This window comes from Amblyomma mixtum, chromosome 8 (genome assembly GCF_055824585.1).
Source record: "Amblyomma mixtum isolate Tamu chromosome 8, ASM5582458v1, whole genome shotgun sequence".
In the NCBI taxonomy this organism is placed as follows: Eukaryota; Metazoa; Arthropoda; class Arachnida; order Ixodida; family Ixodidae; genus Amblyomma; species Amblyomma mixtum.
The window spans coordinates 94868423-94886799 of NC_143019.1; the positions used below are offsets into that span (position 1 = coordinate 94868423).

Here is an 18377-nt window from a genome sequence, read left to right on the forward strand (position 1 = left end):
CTGCCATATGCGCTCCACCCCATTCTTATTCTTCTAGTTATTTCCCTCTCATGATCCGGATCTGCGGTCACTACCTGCCCTAAGTAGACATATTCCCTTACCACTTCCAGCACCTCGCTACCACTTGCGAACTGCTGTTCTCTTGCTAGACTGATGAATACTACTTTGGTTTTCTGCATGTTAATTTTAATACCTACTCATATGCTCTCCCTAACTCAATGATCATGCTTTGCAGCTCACCTCCTGAGTGACTTAGCAAGGCAATGTCATCAGCGAATCGCGGATTACTCAGGTATTCTCCATTAACTCTTATCCCCAACTGTTCCCATTTCAGGCCCCGGAATACCTCCTGTAAGCAGGCAGTGAAGAGCATTGGCGAGATCGTGTCTCCCTGCCTGACACCTTGTCTTATTGGAATTTTATTGCTGACCTTATGGAGAACTATGGTAGCTGTGCAATCGTTATAAATATCTTCCAATATTTTCACATAACACTCTTCCACACCCTGATTCCGCAGTGCCTGCATGACAGCTGAGGTTTCCATTGGGTCAAATGCTTTCTCGTAATAAATGAGGGCTATATATAGGGGTTGGTTACATTCTGCGCATTTCTCTACCACCTGACTGATAGTGTGAATATGGTCTACTGTCAAGCAGGCTTTACAGAAATCTGTCTGAGCTGACGATCAGCTGAGCTGAGCTGTGCCCATCATCGAACAGAATGCCTGCCGCTTTTGGCCACACTCAATTTAAGGCTGGCAAATAAACACCAAGCTAAGGCGCCAAAGCAACTAGAACAATCTGGAATAAAGTGAAAGCAGTCGCTCCTGGCTACAATCATTTGAGATTAGTATGGTCGCACCTTGGGTCCCAAACAAAATTATAAAGTCGACCACTGGTGGCTTCCAGCATGAAAGAAAAAAACAGTATAAAGATCTGTGGCAATATATAGGATAATCTGATCTAACTGAATCTGATTTAATTGGGTTCGAGTACATCTCATGACATCACAGACATGAGTACCATCTTGTCCTCATGTCTTGCACTCTGTCCAAGCTAAAACAATATTTTAGATTATCAATTACCATTTAAAGGGATAAGCAAATCACACTGTGAATGGGTACTGTGATAACTATCTGCTCTTCAATAAAACTGACATCATTCATTAAACCTGATCCTTTCTGGACTAAGCTGCTTCACTAATCTCAGCACTGCTAGCACGGCGGAAGGTGTCAGCTCTTTCAGCCAATGCTTTTACAAGCATGCTTCCCTGGTATCTCAACGACAGAACCCCGAATGGCACCATCACGCCCTCAGTACAGCAATGAAGCCATGAAGGACAGCAAGGTATTGAAAGGGCCAAAAGGTGTTTTCCAGGAACCGCACAGAATTCACTGCCAAAGCCAGTGTTTGAGAGATGAAGAAATAAGAGTAGCTTAATACCCACACTACTGCACAGAAGCTATTCACCCCTGCGCTTGTACTATAAAAGCATTGTCACCAGTTTCCTACGGACTAATCAAGTTTTCTCAAGAAATACAAGCACCGCTGCCAAACCGACACTGCCCTGAGCCACGTTCTAGATGACCCACCTGTCCATGACGCCCCCAGAGTCGCCGCTGCGGCCACGGTTGGGAGCCAGGGAGTCCAGTTCGTCAAAGAATATGACACAGGGAGCCGCACTTCGGGCACGAGCAAACACTGCGAAACACAGAGCATGCAAATGTGGTGCTGTGATTTTGCAGCAACAGAAAAAAAAGAAGTCCACGCTTATTCCATGCCAGCAGTTATCATCCTTCAGCCCCTATTAAGACGAGAGCCTTTAATGCCTCATCGTTGTTGACAGAAGGTTGTTAGCAGAGGTATCACACTTTTCGGTTGGTCGGAATGGTTATGACATCACAGCGCGCAGATTCGAAGTAATGTGGTCACCCACAAATGCCTGACGCCCCCTTTTGGAGCAGACGACAACTAATATAAAATAGTTGTCGTCCGCTCCAACAGGGGGCATAGGGCGTCCGTGGGTGACCACATTACATACCTCATTACTGCGAACAGAGCCAGGGATACAACCGAACTCATCGAAGCAGAGAGAGAGCCGTGCTAAAGAAGCAGTCAAAGTCGGCAGTCAAAGTGTGTAGTTGTAATGTGTAGTCTAAGTGTGCAGTCCAATAAAGCACTAGTACAGCACAAACAGTCTCGCATTCAGTGCCCAACAGTGCGCCAGGGAAAGGCTTTCGCCTTGCAGCACTTTAGAGAGCCAAAGTGCCCCCTGGATTTTTCTTGCAGTAAGCTGTGCCAATTTGCAGACAATCACAGGCATGTACCATAGGGCAAAATGAATGAAAGTGGAATATAACTGCAACAGTGTCATGTTAATCTGGCTCAGGCCAGCACAAGAGGTTTTCGGAGGTTCATGTACGACAAATTCTTGCTGCCTGTTCTCCTCTTTGTCCAGATAAATTGCATGGCTTTGTGTCATTTTCTTTCTCTGGAAATCAATACCCAAGTCTGGCACCAATCAATCACACGTCAACGCATCCACTGGGCCACTGTCGATATTACCTGCCTGCCACCACCACTCCAGCTGCCTGTCGTCTACAAGTGCTATTCAGCTCTTGCTCAATGAAAAAAAAAAAAGGCTGCCACCATCTGGAAGACGAAGTAACGAGCGTTAGCTGTTTGGTTTACTACAATGCTATTGTAGATGGTGCTACAAGCCTCAATGCGAGATGTACTGTTTTCTATTTGCTGCCACAGATGGCGCTGTGATCTCAGGGTGGTAGCAGACCCCAGGAAATCTCGAGACGTGATGATCAAGAGCTAACGCTCTTAAAAATGCCACGTGTGACTGTGCTCAATCATCTAGACATTTCGCAAATAGAGAGACTACTTGTGGTCAACACTGATCTCTGAGTGTCCGCACAAGACTTTTGCTCATATTGCTTTCATCACTGGCACATCATTGGCACATCACACGAAGACAACGGTGCCTTCTACTATGCTGCCCTATGTGGCTTTCGGTTGCCTGCTTAGAGGTAGCTTTATGATTGTTTCACTCAGTCGTTTACAAAGAATAACTACACTTAAAGTAACAATGGAAGGCAGTTCCAAGGAGCACAATGCGATCGTCAACTCAAAATGACCGAATGAGAATCCTCCACAGTAGGCTTTGGAAGCCAGTGGCTGTGGGTAAACTTTGGTTCCTGCAAAACAGAACTACATTCTCCAACTTCGGTTGATAGTCACAACAATGCCACAACAGCTAAACTGGGCCCAAAACATTCAATGTTTTTAGTAGGAGCATAGGACCAGCAAATCCAGTTAAAAGTTTACAGCCACTGAAGTTTACAGTGGTGAGGTTTCGTTTAGTAAAAGAAATCCATTTCCCAATGACACCAAGAACCTCACAACGTGAATTTAAACCTGCATTGGCAACACAGCAAGAATTTTGTTCACAACGAACAAAATGGCTCTTGCAGCACACACACACTGGACGAAAAGCATGGCAAGCTCTGAAGCGTATGAGTCTCAAATGACCCGGTAACACTGAAGTCAACACAATTCCAAGACAGAACCAGAAGGACACATTCACTGACAGTGCTTAAGGAAAAAATATCTCATAAAAGCCATTTAGTCCACCTAAAATAGTCTAAACTGAATGGCCTTGCTTAGCAACTGTCAGCCATCCTGAATCGAAAAAGCACTAGCAAAAACTAATCCTTCTGCAGTCTGATACAAAGGTCAATGTTTGCTTCCAAGTTAAGCCTACTTGAAAGCAACAACAAAAGCAGCAATCAGAGATGAAGAATTAACCAAGAAATAAAAAAAGGTAGCAAGGCTCTCCAGTCACTTTTTGAAGCTAATACAATCCTGCAAAAGAATTTTACATTCTGGCTCTAAAAGATGCCGTGTGGAAGTAAATCTAATCAATTATGAGAATCCAAAAATTTCTTCTGTATGCTGCAATGCCATTACATGCCAATGAACAAGCAGCCTTTGCCTAGAACTTTGGTTTGGGCTTGTTGATCACAGTCCAGGACAAGAAAGAGAAGTAGTTCAAATGGAAAAGGACAAACACAAACCAGAGGATCGGACAGGTGCCGTTTTATACCGATGAATAGACACAACTCATGTTCCAGGAAGTCACTCAGAAATACGCTTGTCGGCTGCAGTCAGGTAGATGTCACACAGATTGAGTGCGACGGACGACCCAATGCAGATTTCACTCTTTTGTGTCACATAGGGTTGTCCATTGATGCGAACAAAGCCTCTGTCTTCGTTAACATGCACCCATCGCAGCTGGATGGCAACACATTACTCGTGCTCTCAAGAGGATCTCGAGCCTCTTAATCCATGATCGCTACAGCGGAGATTTTTTTTTTTTTTTGCTTCACTACGTTTTCTTGTTTTTTGATTCTCTGTTTTCTGGACGACTGTGGGGACTCACCGGCTCGGACATTCTCCTCACTCTGCCCGACGTACATGTTGATCAACTCCGGCCCCTTGACACTGCAGAACGGAAGAGGGGGAAAAAAAAAAAGAACGAGAGCCAAAATATTCTTTGCAGTCTGTGAAAACAAGAAAAAACTTGGTTAACAAATTATTTGTCTCAGCCTTCTTGACACAAAGTGCTTGGTGTGCAAGCTCACCTGAACAATAAGAGAAAGAAAGCTACTGAGTGATCAGTAAGTTCAGTAAAGCAACATTGCAAATGCTTTTATGTATTCATTTACCTTGCTATTCGAAATAATGTACTCTAAAAAGTAGCCTGAAGTGGCGCCAAAAAAAAAAAAAAAAGAAAGTGGTTAGCAGATTTAAAGCTGACCATGTACAATTCTGTCCTCTGTGACTGCAGCGAGAGACTTGTGTTAACACCTCTCAATGTTAGTTATATATCTTGCAAAAAAAATGCGGTAAACGTACATTAACAGCCTCATGTACTGCATAGCTTTTAAAGAATATCTAGTAAGGTGGCATCTGCTAAACTATGTGTCATCAACAAACTCTTCATGCATTTGTTTAAATTTACTAATATGCATCACAAAACGAACTGGCCAAGCTCGTTGCGTAGTATCCCTGATGTCTAGTGGATTTAGTCATCGACAATGTCGCACCTCCTCTCTTCACTTCAACTGAAAAATAGTCAGTAATCATTGCTGCAAAAACAACATGGCAACTGTCTGGCTTAGCTGCCACACCAAATGTTAGCTGTCACACCAAAAGTTTTTGCACAAGGACAGCTTACACTTTTGTCACAACATTATCAAGCACTCTGAACCGTAAGTCTGTCTGTCTCTAAACCCTAGCCTGTTATACTTAGTGACACAGGCAGGGACACTTTATTTTTCATTCGTTTGCAATCCCACAATAATTTTTGTCTCTAAACCCTGGAGTGCGGGCTGGGCAACATTATTTTACTTTCTTTTTCTCTCCCCACACTAATATATGTCTCTAAACCCTGTGCAGGTTGGGGACACATTGCTCTCATTTCTTTCTCTTTTTTTTTGTCCCAACATAACCTTTGTCTCTAAATAAACCCCGCACCTTTAACAATTCAATAAACAGTCCGAAACTTTTCAAAGAAGGAAACTGCCCCTCCACCTGTCATGCAAGGTAACAGTGCTTAGTTCCAAAGCCATGCAGTCAATGCAAACATGAGGCGCAAACAAAAGATGTTTACTCTACATCTGAAACCCTCCCTCAGTTGCACAAACAAAGCAGTGGGAACGAGCCCAGAGGGGGTGACCTGCCTGAGAAAGCTGAGGGCGCACTCGGTGGCGACTGCCTTGGCCAGCAGGGTCTTGCCTGTGCCAGGGGGACCGTACAGCAACACCCCTGTGCATCATCACCACACCGGGGCTACTGACATAAGCGGCGGCCTCCAAACATCACGCTCAAAGCACACCTACCCATTTCTAGCACTGCACAAGCTTATGCCAACATCCCACTGCAAGGCTGCACACTTTGGAAAAAAAAGCAGGACAAAAACAGTAAGAAACTTTGCTTGGTCTCCCTCAAGGTGAGCAAGACCTGAGCGAGGTGAGCAAGCAATACCTGCAGTGCACCCCAGACCACTGGGGTCTTTTGTGTGACGTATGCAGCAACTTTGAGAATATTTTGAAAGTCACGAAAATAAACACACTGGACAGCAAGTAAGGTTTCACGAAGAATGCGATGTTAGTGCCACTCTGCTGTTTTAATCCCTCCAATCTCTGTTTGTTTTTGTATTTGTGTGGGGCTTAACATCCCAAAGCGACTCAGGCTATGAGGGACGCCGTAGTGGAGGGCTCCGGAAATTTCGACCACCTGGGGTTCTGTAACGTGCACTGACATCGCACAGTAGATGGGCCTCTCGAATTTCGCCTCCGTCGAAATTCAGCCGCCGTGGCCGGGATCGAACCCGCGTCTTTCGGGTCAGCAGCTGAGCACTGTAACCACTGAGCCACCACGGCAAGGCTGCACAGCAGGAGAGTGTGGTACAGTTAAACACGAGGAGTGTTGGCTGCGGTGGTAGCCTAGTGCTCTTGCTGAGAAGTGCGTAAAAGAGACCTGTTCGCGCGGCCGCTGGTTAGACTCCCAGTCATGGATACTGATTCAATTTCTTTTTCCCTTTACCATGGTTTGACCACTAACTCAGCTGAAGGTCAGAACTAGGCACCCGGCGAACGAAGCTCGAGGTCCCATAGTGAAGCTTTTGCTTCCAAATCTGTCGTCTATGCCCCCCATTTCAATGTTCTGTAGATGCTCCACCCTCTCCCCTCACCGGATCGCTTGAGCCCAGCCTCGAGCAGCTGTGGGTGTCGCAGGGGCAGCTGCAGGGTGTCGGTGAGGGTGCGCTTGGCCTCCCCCAGTCCCCCCACATCCTCCCAGTGGACGGCCGGAATGCGGGGCGCCCCCACCGCCTGGGCCTGGGTGCCCTGCAGCCACTCCAGGGAGGAGACCAGGTCAGCCTGCACCACCAGGGGGCCCCCCACACACAGGCCAGCCTCCCCTGCCTCATCTCCTGACTCTTCCGCAGTCCCTCTCCTTCCCTTGCGGAGGACGCCACCACCCCTTGGGCTGCAGCAAAACGGGAGAAGACCTTCGTTCAGCGGAGACATTACGGACACACACTGCATTTGATCCATCTCAATGTATACCATGACATTTAATGGACAGACACAGACATCCCAGAATCTTTGCTCCTTATTCTGTGGTGACATCATCATCATCATCATCGTCAGCCTGACTACACCCACTGCAGGGCAAAGGCCTCTCCCATGTCTCTCCCATTAACCCTGTCTTTCGACAGCTGGGGATACCCTATCCCCGCAAACGGACAGAGTGGTGACAGAGTGGCTGCAACTGCTTTACCTCTCCACAGCCAGAGAGCCTTCAGCCAGCCCCGAAGATGACAGAACCGAACCACATGAATACACCAGCAACATTCTGACTGATGGGCAATGTGTCATCTTTGCTGGTGAGAAAGGCAATCACATGGTCTTAGTGCAGCGATGTCAGCAACTTATAACGGTTTCTAGAGTTCAAGCACAACAAACAGACAGTACACAGAAAGGAGAACGAGGGGACATCTGCTACTCGCAACTCTTTATTCATTTCAGAAACAGCTGCTTAAATAAGCCTGAGGGGGGGGAGGGTGGAAGCAACAGGTGACTGCCCATGCACGCGATCTCGAAGGCAGCAAATGCAAGGACACAGGGGGAGCAAAGGCGAAACAGCAGTCACCTGTTGCTCCCACCCTCCCCCCTCTGGCTTATTTAAGCAGCTGTTTCTGAAATGAATAAAGAGTTGCGAGTAGCAGATGTCCCCTCGTTCTCCTTTCTGTGTGCTGTCTTTGTTGCGCTTGGATTCTGGAGGCTGTGCACCGACTTGCCCCGCTAAGTATTTTATTTATAACAGCTTACAAACAACGAATCTGTAGCCAACCAAAGAAAGCAAAATGCCGTGGAAGAACAAGATTTCAGGATGATGACTGCAGTAAGTGAAGCAAAACAAAGAAACCTCTTGCAAAGTTGTCCTCCTCGAGGCGATTCTGTTGTGCTTTTCCCATTTCGCGTAACAAATGTGGATGGCAATATTTGCAGAAATATCCACCTCATGCTTGCTACAGACAATCTCCTAGTGATCTCGCCGGTGCCTTTGGTGCCCACCAACTTCCGAGTCTTTTCTTGCCACTGAATTTGTGGTGCCGAAAACACACAGAGAGGCTTGTCTCTGCGACTTTGTTTGATTCCATGTGACAAAAGAAGGCTTCGGTGTCTGTAAGTGTAAGTAAGGTCATGTTTCCTAAAGCTGCACCGTTGCCTTGTCACCAAGAAAATAAAGCTGTAAGGTCTGAGCATAGCCAGCTTAAATGCCCAGCGGAAGTGAAAGGGACGACGGTGTGAAACCACAGTGCACTGCGATGCATACTGACCGTGTGAGCCTCTCGTAAGCCTGCATGGTGGCCTGACCCACCAGGGCACACAGGTCGCCCAGGTTGAAGCCCTGCAAAAGGCAAACACTCATTCAGGGTGCTCGAGGAAAGAAGCAGTAGGCGTGAATTCTTCTGAGGATAATACACTATAGCTGGGACCTTTCATGCATGAAAGCTTGCTGCAGTCATAGAAACCAAAGCATGGGGACCACTACTTTGGACTCTCGCTGATACAGTTTCTAAAAAATGTGGGGGGAAAGGCACATTATCTCAGAAAATGTATGATCCAAAACAACCGAGGATTCGAAAAGTGTGACTAAACAAGTGCAAAGGCATTTAGCTGGTCAGCACTTGTTAGTGTGAGATCTGAAGTGTTTTTCTGATACTTGTAGACTTCTATCCACATCTGCATCATTTTTAGCATGAAAGAGACTTCGCAACATATCCAGTCAAGTGGCAGCAAGAGCATAAGTAGCTACAATCTCTTCGCTGTCACCGTAGCAATCTTGGTTTGATTTGGTTTACTGGGGTTTAACGTCCCAAAGCGACTAAGGCTATGAGAGACGTCGTAGTGAAGGGCTCCGAGAATTTCGACCACCTGGGGTTCTTTAACGTGCACTGACATCGCACAGTACACGGGCCTCTAGAATTTCTCCTCCAAAGAAATTCCAGCCGCCGCAGCCGGGATCGAACCCGCGTCTTTCGGGTCAGCAGCCGAGCACCATAACCGCTGAGCCACCGCGGCGGCCCGTAGCAATCTTCAGATCAGATGCTTCACCTCATTCCACTTATGCATGGCATAGAACCCACTCTGGCAGCTAACTACTACTGTGGTTCACTCTTACGTTAGCGAACTGTCATCATTCTATTTTTTTTTATGCTTCGCCCTACTGTACTCTGCTACTGCTACTTTGCAGGTCTATAGTTGAATTTTGAACCTTCCAGCCATTTTAATGCATGCTGACACCTTGCACTGAGATTTTTTTTTTTTCTTTCACACTTTGCTTCCATTAAAATGAGGTTGCTGTATCAGGAACAAAACCCACAAACTTGTGCTCGAAACCAAAAAGTGAGAACCATATAACCAATCTAGTGGGTCTCCAGCAGAGCACATCAACCACACACTTCTTAGAAGCACAAAGGGATAACATAATAAAGGGTTCAACTAAAGCTTGTCCGGTCGGGCATAAGATTAGGTGAACCACGGTCACTGACCTTGAATGAAGATGGATGGACACTTCAGAACCGTGTATGGGAATACTTTATTCACAGACTAGGACAGGGCATCATTGCCGCTTACGTACGTAACACCTGACGTGATGAGCATGCATAAGCAGCCGGCATATTGCCTTCTGTCTGGTTCATCGCAGCTAATAATAATCATCCAATAGATGCCAGCCACAATGAAACGGGCAGAAGGGAACATCAATGGTCATCTACATGCCCATAATATGTAATGTGCTGCATATTTATTTACTTATTTATTTATCAGAACACCCACAGTGCCAGTTTTACATGGCATTACAGTGGGGAGGATATTACGAAGAACACTTCAGGTGAAGATTTGTGTGCACACACATGAAGACTGGAAACAAGAGGTCATTTTTCTTTGTGAAAACATTACAATATACTCCAACAATGAATCGCAAAAAATGATAATAAAAACAAGAATCAAAGAAGCAGCAATGAAGCATACATCACAGATGAACTTCACATAGGTAAATAGCACTGCTAGATACATTAACAGCAATAATGAAAAAAAGTGACATACATTGCAGCAATAATGAGGGAAAGTGAGAAGTGAGAGAAAGATATGAAATATGCAAGTGGAGACGACTGGTTTGGTTTAAGGGGGTTTAACATCCCAAGGCGACTCGGGCTCTGAGAGACGTCGTAATGAGGGGCTCTGAAAATTCCGACCACCTGGAATTCTTTAATGTTCAAGAAGAACAGCGCGAAAAAGACAAGGACTAAAGGAAGATACACACAGACAGGCACTGACTTGCAACTAAAGGTTTATTGCTCGGAGCGTGGAAATAAATAGATCAGGCTCCAAACAACAAAAAGAAAACATAGGGGTGATACACACTTGTCCAAGCACATAAAAAAACCAAAATGATACAGCAGCATTACTTCCCTGCAGATAGAAGTTCTAATTCTTTTGTTGACAATGATAAGGAGGGACTACTGACACATGCGTCCTTTAGCCAGGTGATTTCAGTGGCTTCAATAATTTCTCGAGTCAGTGTGTAGGGGACAATTCTGTATGGACAAGTGTGTACCACCCCTATGATTTCTTTTTGTTGTTTGGAGCCTGATCTATTTATTTCCACGCTCCGAGCAACAAACCTTTAGTTGCAAGTCAGCGCCTGTCTATGTGCATCTTCCTTTAGTCCTTGTATTTTTCACGCTGTTCTTCTTGAACATGGCACACCAACTCGCCCAAGCATCAGTCCTAACCAGTTTCTCTAACGAGCCCCTCATCCCCTTCTCTTGTTTGCTTAATTGCTTTGCGAGGGCCTCGGTTCTGGCAGCCTTGACGCCATAGGAGGCATAAGAGGGTTCTCACGCAGCTTCCACTCTCTCCGTTCGATGACGTTCTACATCACACCTGCGGTAACTCAGGACGTTCCACGTCCGCCGCTTATGAACGTGGGTGGCGCTGATGAACACTCTCAAGGTTAGGTTACTTGTAAACATAAATACCCCCGAAAGCAGAAGGTTTGACAGCCGTCGCCGTAGCTCAGAGGTAGAGCACCGGAAGCGTAATTCGGAGGTCGTGGGTTCGGATCCCACCGGCGGTATGTGGTTGTTTTTTCTTCTGCTTTTCCAATCAATTAGCTTTAAGCGATAACATATTCAGTAATATTCTAAATTGATCAACACCACAAAATAAATAAATAAATTAAAAAAAAAAATCCCCTGTGCCCCTTGGTTTCTGTGGCTGTTGGCTTCTTTCATATTTATAACGAGCCCTTCATCCGCTTCTCTTGTTTGCTTAGTTTCTCTAACGTGCCCTGACATCGCACAGTGCACGGGCCCCTAGAATTTCGCCTCCAAAGAAATGCAACCGCCGCGGCCAGGATTGAACCCGCGTCTTTTGGGTCAGCAGCCAAATACCATGGCGGGGGAAGTGGAGATGATGCGCTCTTTTATCCAGTGAATAAAGTAACTCCCATACGCGGTTCCAAAATGTCAGATCATCTTCAGAGTGGGTCAGTGACCGTGATCCACCTCAAGTAGAGAGAGGGAGACTCACGGCCGTCCTCTGGGCCAGGTAGGAGATGTCCACCGAGTTGCTCTTGGGCAGGCTCCACAGCAGGGCATCCAGCAACTGGGCACGCCCGTCCTCATCCGGGTACTGCACAGCACAACAGCGCACCCAACTCAATCAGCGTGCCAGTGGCGAGCACAATTCACACACTCAGCACAAACAGGACTTCCCACAACCACGTGATGACTGGTGACGGCCGAAGACAACGCCATCTAACTCTTGCTCCCGGCAGAAATCAAACTAACGTCTTTAAATATCCTTTTCTTCCATGCACTATTACAGATTGAAACAATTCACCTCAGTCACTACTGACCAGTATTGATTCTATTGAGCATCTGAATTATTGACACTATCGTGCTGATGTGAATTATATATATCCATTTGTATCTCTGCAGTATTGTTCTTTTACTTCACTCATATTGTATCGATGACTCATTGCACATACGTTCTCTGCATTATTTGTTCTGGGAATTCCTTTATTATATGTACTAACCATCCTGTTCTGTGATTTGTTCTACAGCTGGTTGACTGGTTTCGCATTTTGTGCACTGTTTATTAGTCTTCTATATATCTCTGCTTGCATTGTTCTGCTGCATTAGTACTATTTGCATTCCCCTCCTGCTTGGGCCACTCCAAGACCTGCAGTATTGAACTAAATAAATAAATAAATACACTAGCACAAATAGCCACAGTACACTATAAAAAAAAAAAGTTTTGGATGTATTACAACTGCCCCCGGCAAACAATTGCATACAGAAGGTGACACATACTGCAGCCCAATCAAAATTTACCTATTTCAGAACACCCTAAAGGCCCAGTTGGGCATTACATACGTTGCTTAATTTGTCATGCAAATTAAAAGAAAAGAAAAAAGAGCATGGGAAAAGTTACCATCATGCTGACATTTAAAAGTATTCCGAAGAAGCAATCATGTGGCAGAAAATACTGCAACCCTGAACATGACCAGGTGAGTGATTACACCTAATGAAATAAGATACACATAATCACTGAGCTTGTACTGGTTGTCAAAGCTCTGAACCAAGGCATGACGAACCAAACACAGGCTTGCATGGCTCTCAGAAATAGCCAACTAGTTATTGTACACTAAAATGAAACCTCTCTTGCAGAGTAGCTCAGTGCACATAGATAGTGAAAAGAAGAACAAGGCAATGTGAGACTAGTCAATCCAGAACAGCCTTTCATAGGGCTTCACTGCTAGTCAACACTGTGTACCATTTTCAGATGTTTCCTTTTGCTTTGTGTACTGTCTCTGACTGTGCAGCAGCTTGTCTGCATCATCAGCCTGGCTGCGCCCACGGCAGGGCAAAGGCCTCTCCCATGTCTCTCCAATTAATAACCCTGTCCTTCGCCAGCCGCAGCCACCGTATCCCCGCAAACTTCTTAATCTCATCCGCCCACCCAACTTTCTGCTGATCCCAGCTACGCTTGCCTTCTCTTGGAATCCACTCCGTTACCCTTAAGGACCAGCGCTTGTCTTGCCTTCCCATTGCATGCCCTGCCCAAGCCCGCTTCTTCCTCTTGATTTCAACTAGGATACCATTAACGTGCGTTTGTTCTCTCACCCACTCCACCCTCTTCCGATCTCTTATCGTTACGCCTATCATTTTCCTTTCCATAGCTTGCTGCGTTGTTCTCAACTTAAGCTGAACCCTCTTTGTTAGCCTCCACGTTTCTGCCCCATAGGTGAGCACCGGTAAGGTACAGCTGTTGTGTACTTTTCTCCTGAGGGATATTGGTAAGCTGCCATTCATGATCTGGGAGAACCTGCCATATGCGCTCCAGCCCATTTTTACTCTTGACTGCTAGTCAATGCTGTGTACTGTTTTCAGTTGGTATCCTGCCACAAGTGAAGAGGCCACAAGCCTGCCAGAAGAGTGAATCAAAACAGGGCAACACGGCAGATGGGGGGGGGGGGGGGGACCCACCGGGATGGCGATGGAGTGCAGGAACAGGTGGGCCAGGTCGGGGTGCAGCGTGTCCAGGCTGGCGGCGGTCGTGGCCACCACAACTGCAGGGAGCTCGTCTGCAGCATCGTTGAGCAGCCGCAGTGTCTCGCCCAGGCACCGAACCACCCGGGGATCTGCACAGAGGAGAACCACTGACTCTCGGTACTTTGGTCCCAGGGGGATGGGAGCATACCAAACCCCGGTAATCGCAAAACGAAACAAGCCAATACCAGTTCTTGCGTGCTCAGTTCAACAAAACTTGCAACAATTACAACACCCATTTCGTGCATAGAAAAGCGATACAAGCACACCAATGTACAGTAAAAGTTTGTTAATTCGGATTTCAAGGGGACGGAAAAAAACGGTCGAATTATCCAAAGTTCAAATTATTGAATCACCTCGAAAAAGGCTGACAGGAACCACTTGCATCAGGGAAAACTTATTTCGCGAAAGATTCGGCACTGGTCACCAGCTTTTGGGATGAGAACGGTGCGACAATCACATATTCTTCCCATTTCCACCAAAACCTTAATTGTGAGCATACTGCTGGGAGCGTCAAAGCAGAACTGCTCCGGAATGGTAAGGGCCTCCCCAGGAAATGGAACATGACACTTGAGCGTGAAGTTTCGCCGCAATGGAAGAATGGGAGAACCACGCAGATGGAAGCGTGGAAGACGCGAAGCAGCACCAATCGGCATCCAGAACGGTCCGGAGCCGAGCATGGTTGGCTGCTTGATGCACTGCCGCAAGCTGCCGTCACGGTCTGCCATGAAGCTCAGAAAAGCGAAACTGAAATTACGTCGGCAGACAATTCTCAGACACTGTGCTGTCCTCGGCCTGTCCCAATTCTTGTCACGTCTGCCATTGTGCACACGTCAGCGGTACATAGGCAACTTTGCAGCATGAAATTCCTGGTATGACTAGGGATATCTTGATGACCGCTTGCAGTGCCAGTCGTTTCCAGGCACGGCCTCCCTTCGGAAGACTGTTCGAATTAACCGCTGCAAGACCTGTAGAGTCCAAATTAGCAGACATTCGATGCCACAGGCTTACATAAGCACTGGCCAGGACTGTGCAAGCAGTTAGAATTATCAAGATTTCTGAATTAACAGCGATCAAGTTAATGAACTTTTACTACATAAACAAGCAACGCGTCAGGCATGTGACAAAATGAATGTCTGCTAACAACAAACTATGGTTACGACAAACAGATAGTTTAGATATCAACTCCCGTGTGAAGACACACTGTGCTGTAGGAGATTTCACTGTAGACATGAAGTACCAATTCTTGATGGTGGTTGTCACCAATACAAAGGCTTTTACAGGGTAATTTTAGCTGCAAAAGATATGCCAGCCACATATGCAACAATGAAGAGTGTTCCCAGACTCATTTTGAGAACAAAATGCCTCACTCTTCACTTCCGTCGCAAATAACTTAGCAATGAGTGAAGAGCAACAAAGTAATAAGGCGAATTCATCTTCTTCTTCCTTTTACTATATATTGCATACACTGCTTTTTTACAGTGTGCGGGAGCAAATATTCTGACACATTGGAGTAATATGAACTTTCCTGTACAAACTTTATGAAATTATAAACTTTTCTTAGAGGTTACATGGAGACAATATCACGGTTGTTTTAGTTCAAAATGCCACCACATCAGAACTATTTGCTGGCATATGTGCATAGGTACTGCCTAAGTTTTGCTAGGCAGGTCGCGAGAAGAGTTTGATCACCAAAGGGTGCTCAAAGTTGAACCTCGTTATAATGAAGCGGTCTATGCCGAAATACAGGATATAACAAAGCCATGACGACTTCCCTTGGAAGCTCAGTCAACATGGGCTGTAACAATCCCCAGGCTCCCTTAGCTTCGTTATAACGAGGTTCAACTGTAGTAGTTTGACCATGACTGCACATACTTGTGTTCTTCAAGTGCTTCCATATGCTTCTATATGTAGCTGGTTTGGTTTACGAGGGTTTAACATTCCAAAGCGACTCAGGCTACGAGGGACACCGTAGCGAAGGGGTCCGGATAATTTCGACCACCTGGGGTTCTTTAACGTGCACTGACATTGTACAGTACACGGGCCCCTAGCATTTCCTCTCCATTGAAATGCAATCGCCACAGCCAAGATCGAACACGCGTCTTTTGGGTTGGCAGCCGAGAACCATAACCACTGAGCCACCGCGGCGGGTGCTTCTATATGTTGCGGCTGCATCCTTATAAGGCCATAGAACGTAAAAAAAATTCAGGGGACACTTTGGGTCTCTAAACTGCTGCAAGGTAAAAGCCTTTCCTGGCGCACTGTTTGGCACTGACTGAGAGACTGTTTGTGCTGTACTAGTGCTTTATTGAACTACACACTTTGACTGCTTCTTTAGCACGACTCTCTCTCTGCTTCGATGAGTTTGGTTGTATCCATGGCTCTGTTCGCAGTAATGAGGTATGTCACCCCAACGCCTTACGCCCCCTATTGGAGCGGACGACAACTATTTTATATTGTTGTCGTCTGCTCCAAAAGGGGGCGTCAGGCATCCGTGGGCGACCTCATTACTTCAAATCTGCGCACTCTGACGTCATAACCATATCGACCAACTGAAAAGCGTCGCACCTTTGCTGACAACGTTCTGCCGACGACGATGAGGCATTAAAGGCTTTCGCCTTAAAATTTCGACCTTCCCTCCCTTCACTTTCTATGCCCTAACCCTTCTCTCCAGCATTGAAAGCATTCCAACAAGTCGAGAAGTCTACGTGACACCTTTCCTAAATGCATCGCCCCTGAGAAAGCCAGGCATCGGACCAACAAAAAACACGTGCATTCATAAGACGAGCAGACAGGATTTCAGAGGCACTGGGAGTGAAACAAAGTGTTGCACCCCGTGCACACAGGGTGTCATGCAAGCATTGCATTTGCTTTGAGAGGGACACCCACCTCCCCCAGAGCCCACATCTCGATCCTGGCAGAAGACCTCCACGTTGCAGAGCTGGACGAGGCAGGGCGTGAACTGCTGGGCTGCAAGGGAGACACAGGCACAGCTCAGCATTGCAGGAGAAAAAAGGCACTTGAAAGAAGCTGCAAAAGGTAAAAAAAATGGCCGCCTCCGTCCGGAAGACGCTGAAGTAACGAGCGTTAGCTGTTTGGTTTACTAGAATTGATATGAACGTTAAAGGGAGGAACACCAATTGGAATTGTCATGCCATCCCATGGCACAAAGGGAAGGTGGGGGTATGTTTCGACTTATATTTGGAGTCAACGTTTTTTTTGACCAATCAGGGGTGCAAGCTGGGAGGATGATGTATAGGCAGAAATATACAGTATATATTGCACGTTATGACCTTTGCAGTTTTTTAAGCTGTGTTTGCGAAACCTTTGCACAATTTTCACACCCCCTTTTTAAGTCTTATTTTAAAGTAAAAAAAAAAAGAGCGCAAATTATGCAAGTATATAAATATTTTAAATCTTGGGACCCTATTCTCTCAATATAGCTCAACTCGGCAGAGTATTTCACTTTAGTGTACCTTTACTAATTCTACCGTATCCCCTCCGCTTATGTTCAGTGCCTGCAGTGCTCTACTCTACAAACAGAAGAGGGATCACCTTTCAAGAGGGCGTTCTTGATGCGTGTCTCGGTGGCAGCGGGTGACTCGCCCAGAAGGTCCTGGCACCTGACCTGCAGGCAGACAAATGGACAGGGAGCAGGTCATGCAGGCAAACACTGTCAAAGCATAAAACCATTTGCCATGCCTGCGCTTTTGTAAACACCCTCCAAGACATCAAGCAGCTGCGCCCTTCTCATTTCACCCGATTTTGACTTTGTTAAGGGGGGAGCCTGGTCTTGAAAAGAAAATTTTATTAATCTAGTCATAGTTGTGCAATTTTCAGGGCACATGTATTTTTGCGTGCTGATTCTAGATATCTCATTTAATTTCATGTCAAACAGTTCCTTGAGCATTTATGCACTTTTTACGCAAGTGTTATGCGAAGAGTTTTGGAGAAAATTTGCTGCAGGAAACTCGCTGAAATGTATGCCATTGGGTTCTCTTGACACCAAGGAATGCAATAAGGGTAAAATTGTATTCCTGCCTATCACAGAACTTGAGTTATTGGGCACTGGAGCTGCCTCTTCAGAAACAGGAATACACACTTTTTTTCTCATTTCTGAAGCGCTAACTTCAATACCCTATAACTTATGTTCTATGATAGGCAGGAAGACAATTTTACCCTTATTGTTTTCCTTGGTAGAATCCAATGGCATACATTTCAGCAAGTTTCCCACAAGAAATTTTCTTCAAAGCTGTTCGCATAATACTTGCATAAAAAGCTCATAAGTGTTCAAGGAATTGTTTTACACGAAATTAAATGACATATTTAGAATCGGCACACAAAAATACATATTCCCTGAAGATTTCTTAACCGTGACTTCCTTCATAAATTTTTTTTTTCCAAGACCAGGGTCCCCCCCTTAAAGGAAGGATGAACATGCTTTCAGCAGGTGACGCTTTTGGCTCTTTGCAAAGAAGCTCAATGGACATGTCAACATTACGATGTTATACTGAGAATGACATTATAGGAGAAGCTAAGTACGGGTGACAGTGCACGAAAGGTCTGAAGCTAATGACAAATGCTGTAAGATATGCGTGCTAGTGGGTACAACAAGCACGCACTTCATAGCGATAAGCAGTGGAAAAAAAAAAAAGAAAAACTTGCAAAACATGAGA

At 45.8% G+C, this 18377-nt stretch overlaps 1 protein-coding gene across 1 annotated transcript in view; it reads right to left on the bottom strand.

The window, feature by feature from the left end:
- LOC149333596 (peroxisomal ATPase PEX6-like) overlaps nt 1–18377 on the bottom strand; it is a 71281-nt gene that overhangs the window by 8630 nt on the left and 44274 nt on the right. The window contains exons 11-19 of the mRNA XM_089558714.1: nt 17257–17329; nt 16591–16671; nt 13639–13793; nt 11678–11779; nt 8419–8489; nt 6766–7061; nt 5753–5837; nt 4450–4511; nt 1592–1700 (exon numbers count right to left, since the gene is read on the bottom strand). Of these exons, the coding sequence (XP_089414840.1) occupies nt 1592–1700; nt 4450–4511; nt 5753–5837; nt 6766–7061; nt 8419–8489; nt 11678–11779; nt 13639–13793; nt 16591–16671; nt 17257–17329 (1034 nt within the window). The remainder of the gene's footprint in view (nt 1–1591; nt 1701–4449; nt 4512–5752; nt 5838–6765; nt 7062–8418; nt 8490–11677; nt 11780–13638; nt 13794–16590; nt 16672–17256; nt 17330–18377) is intronic.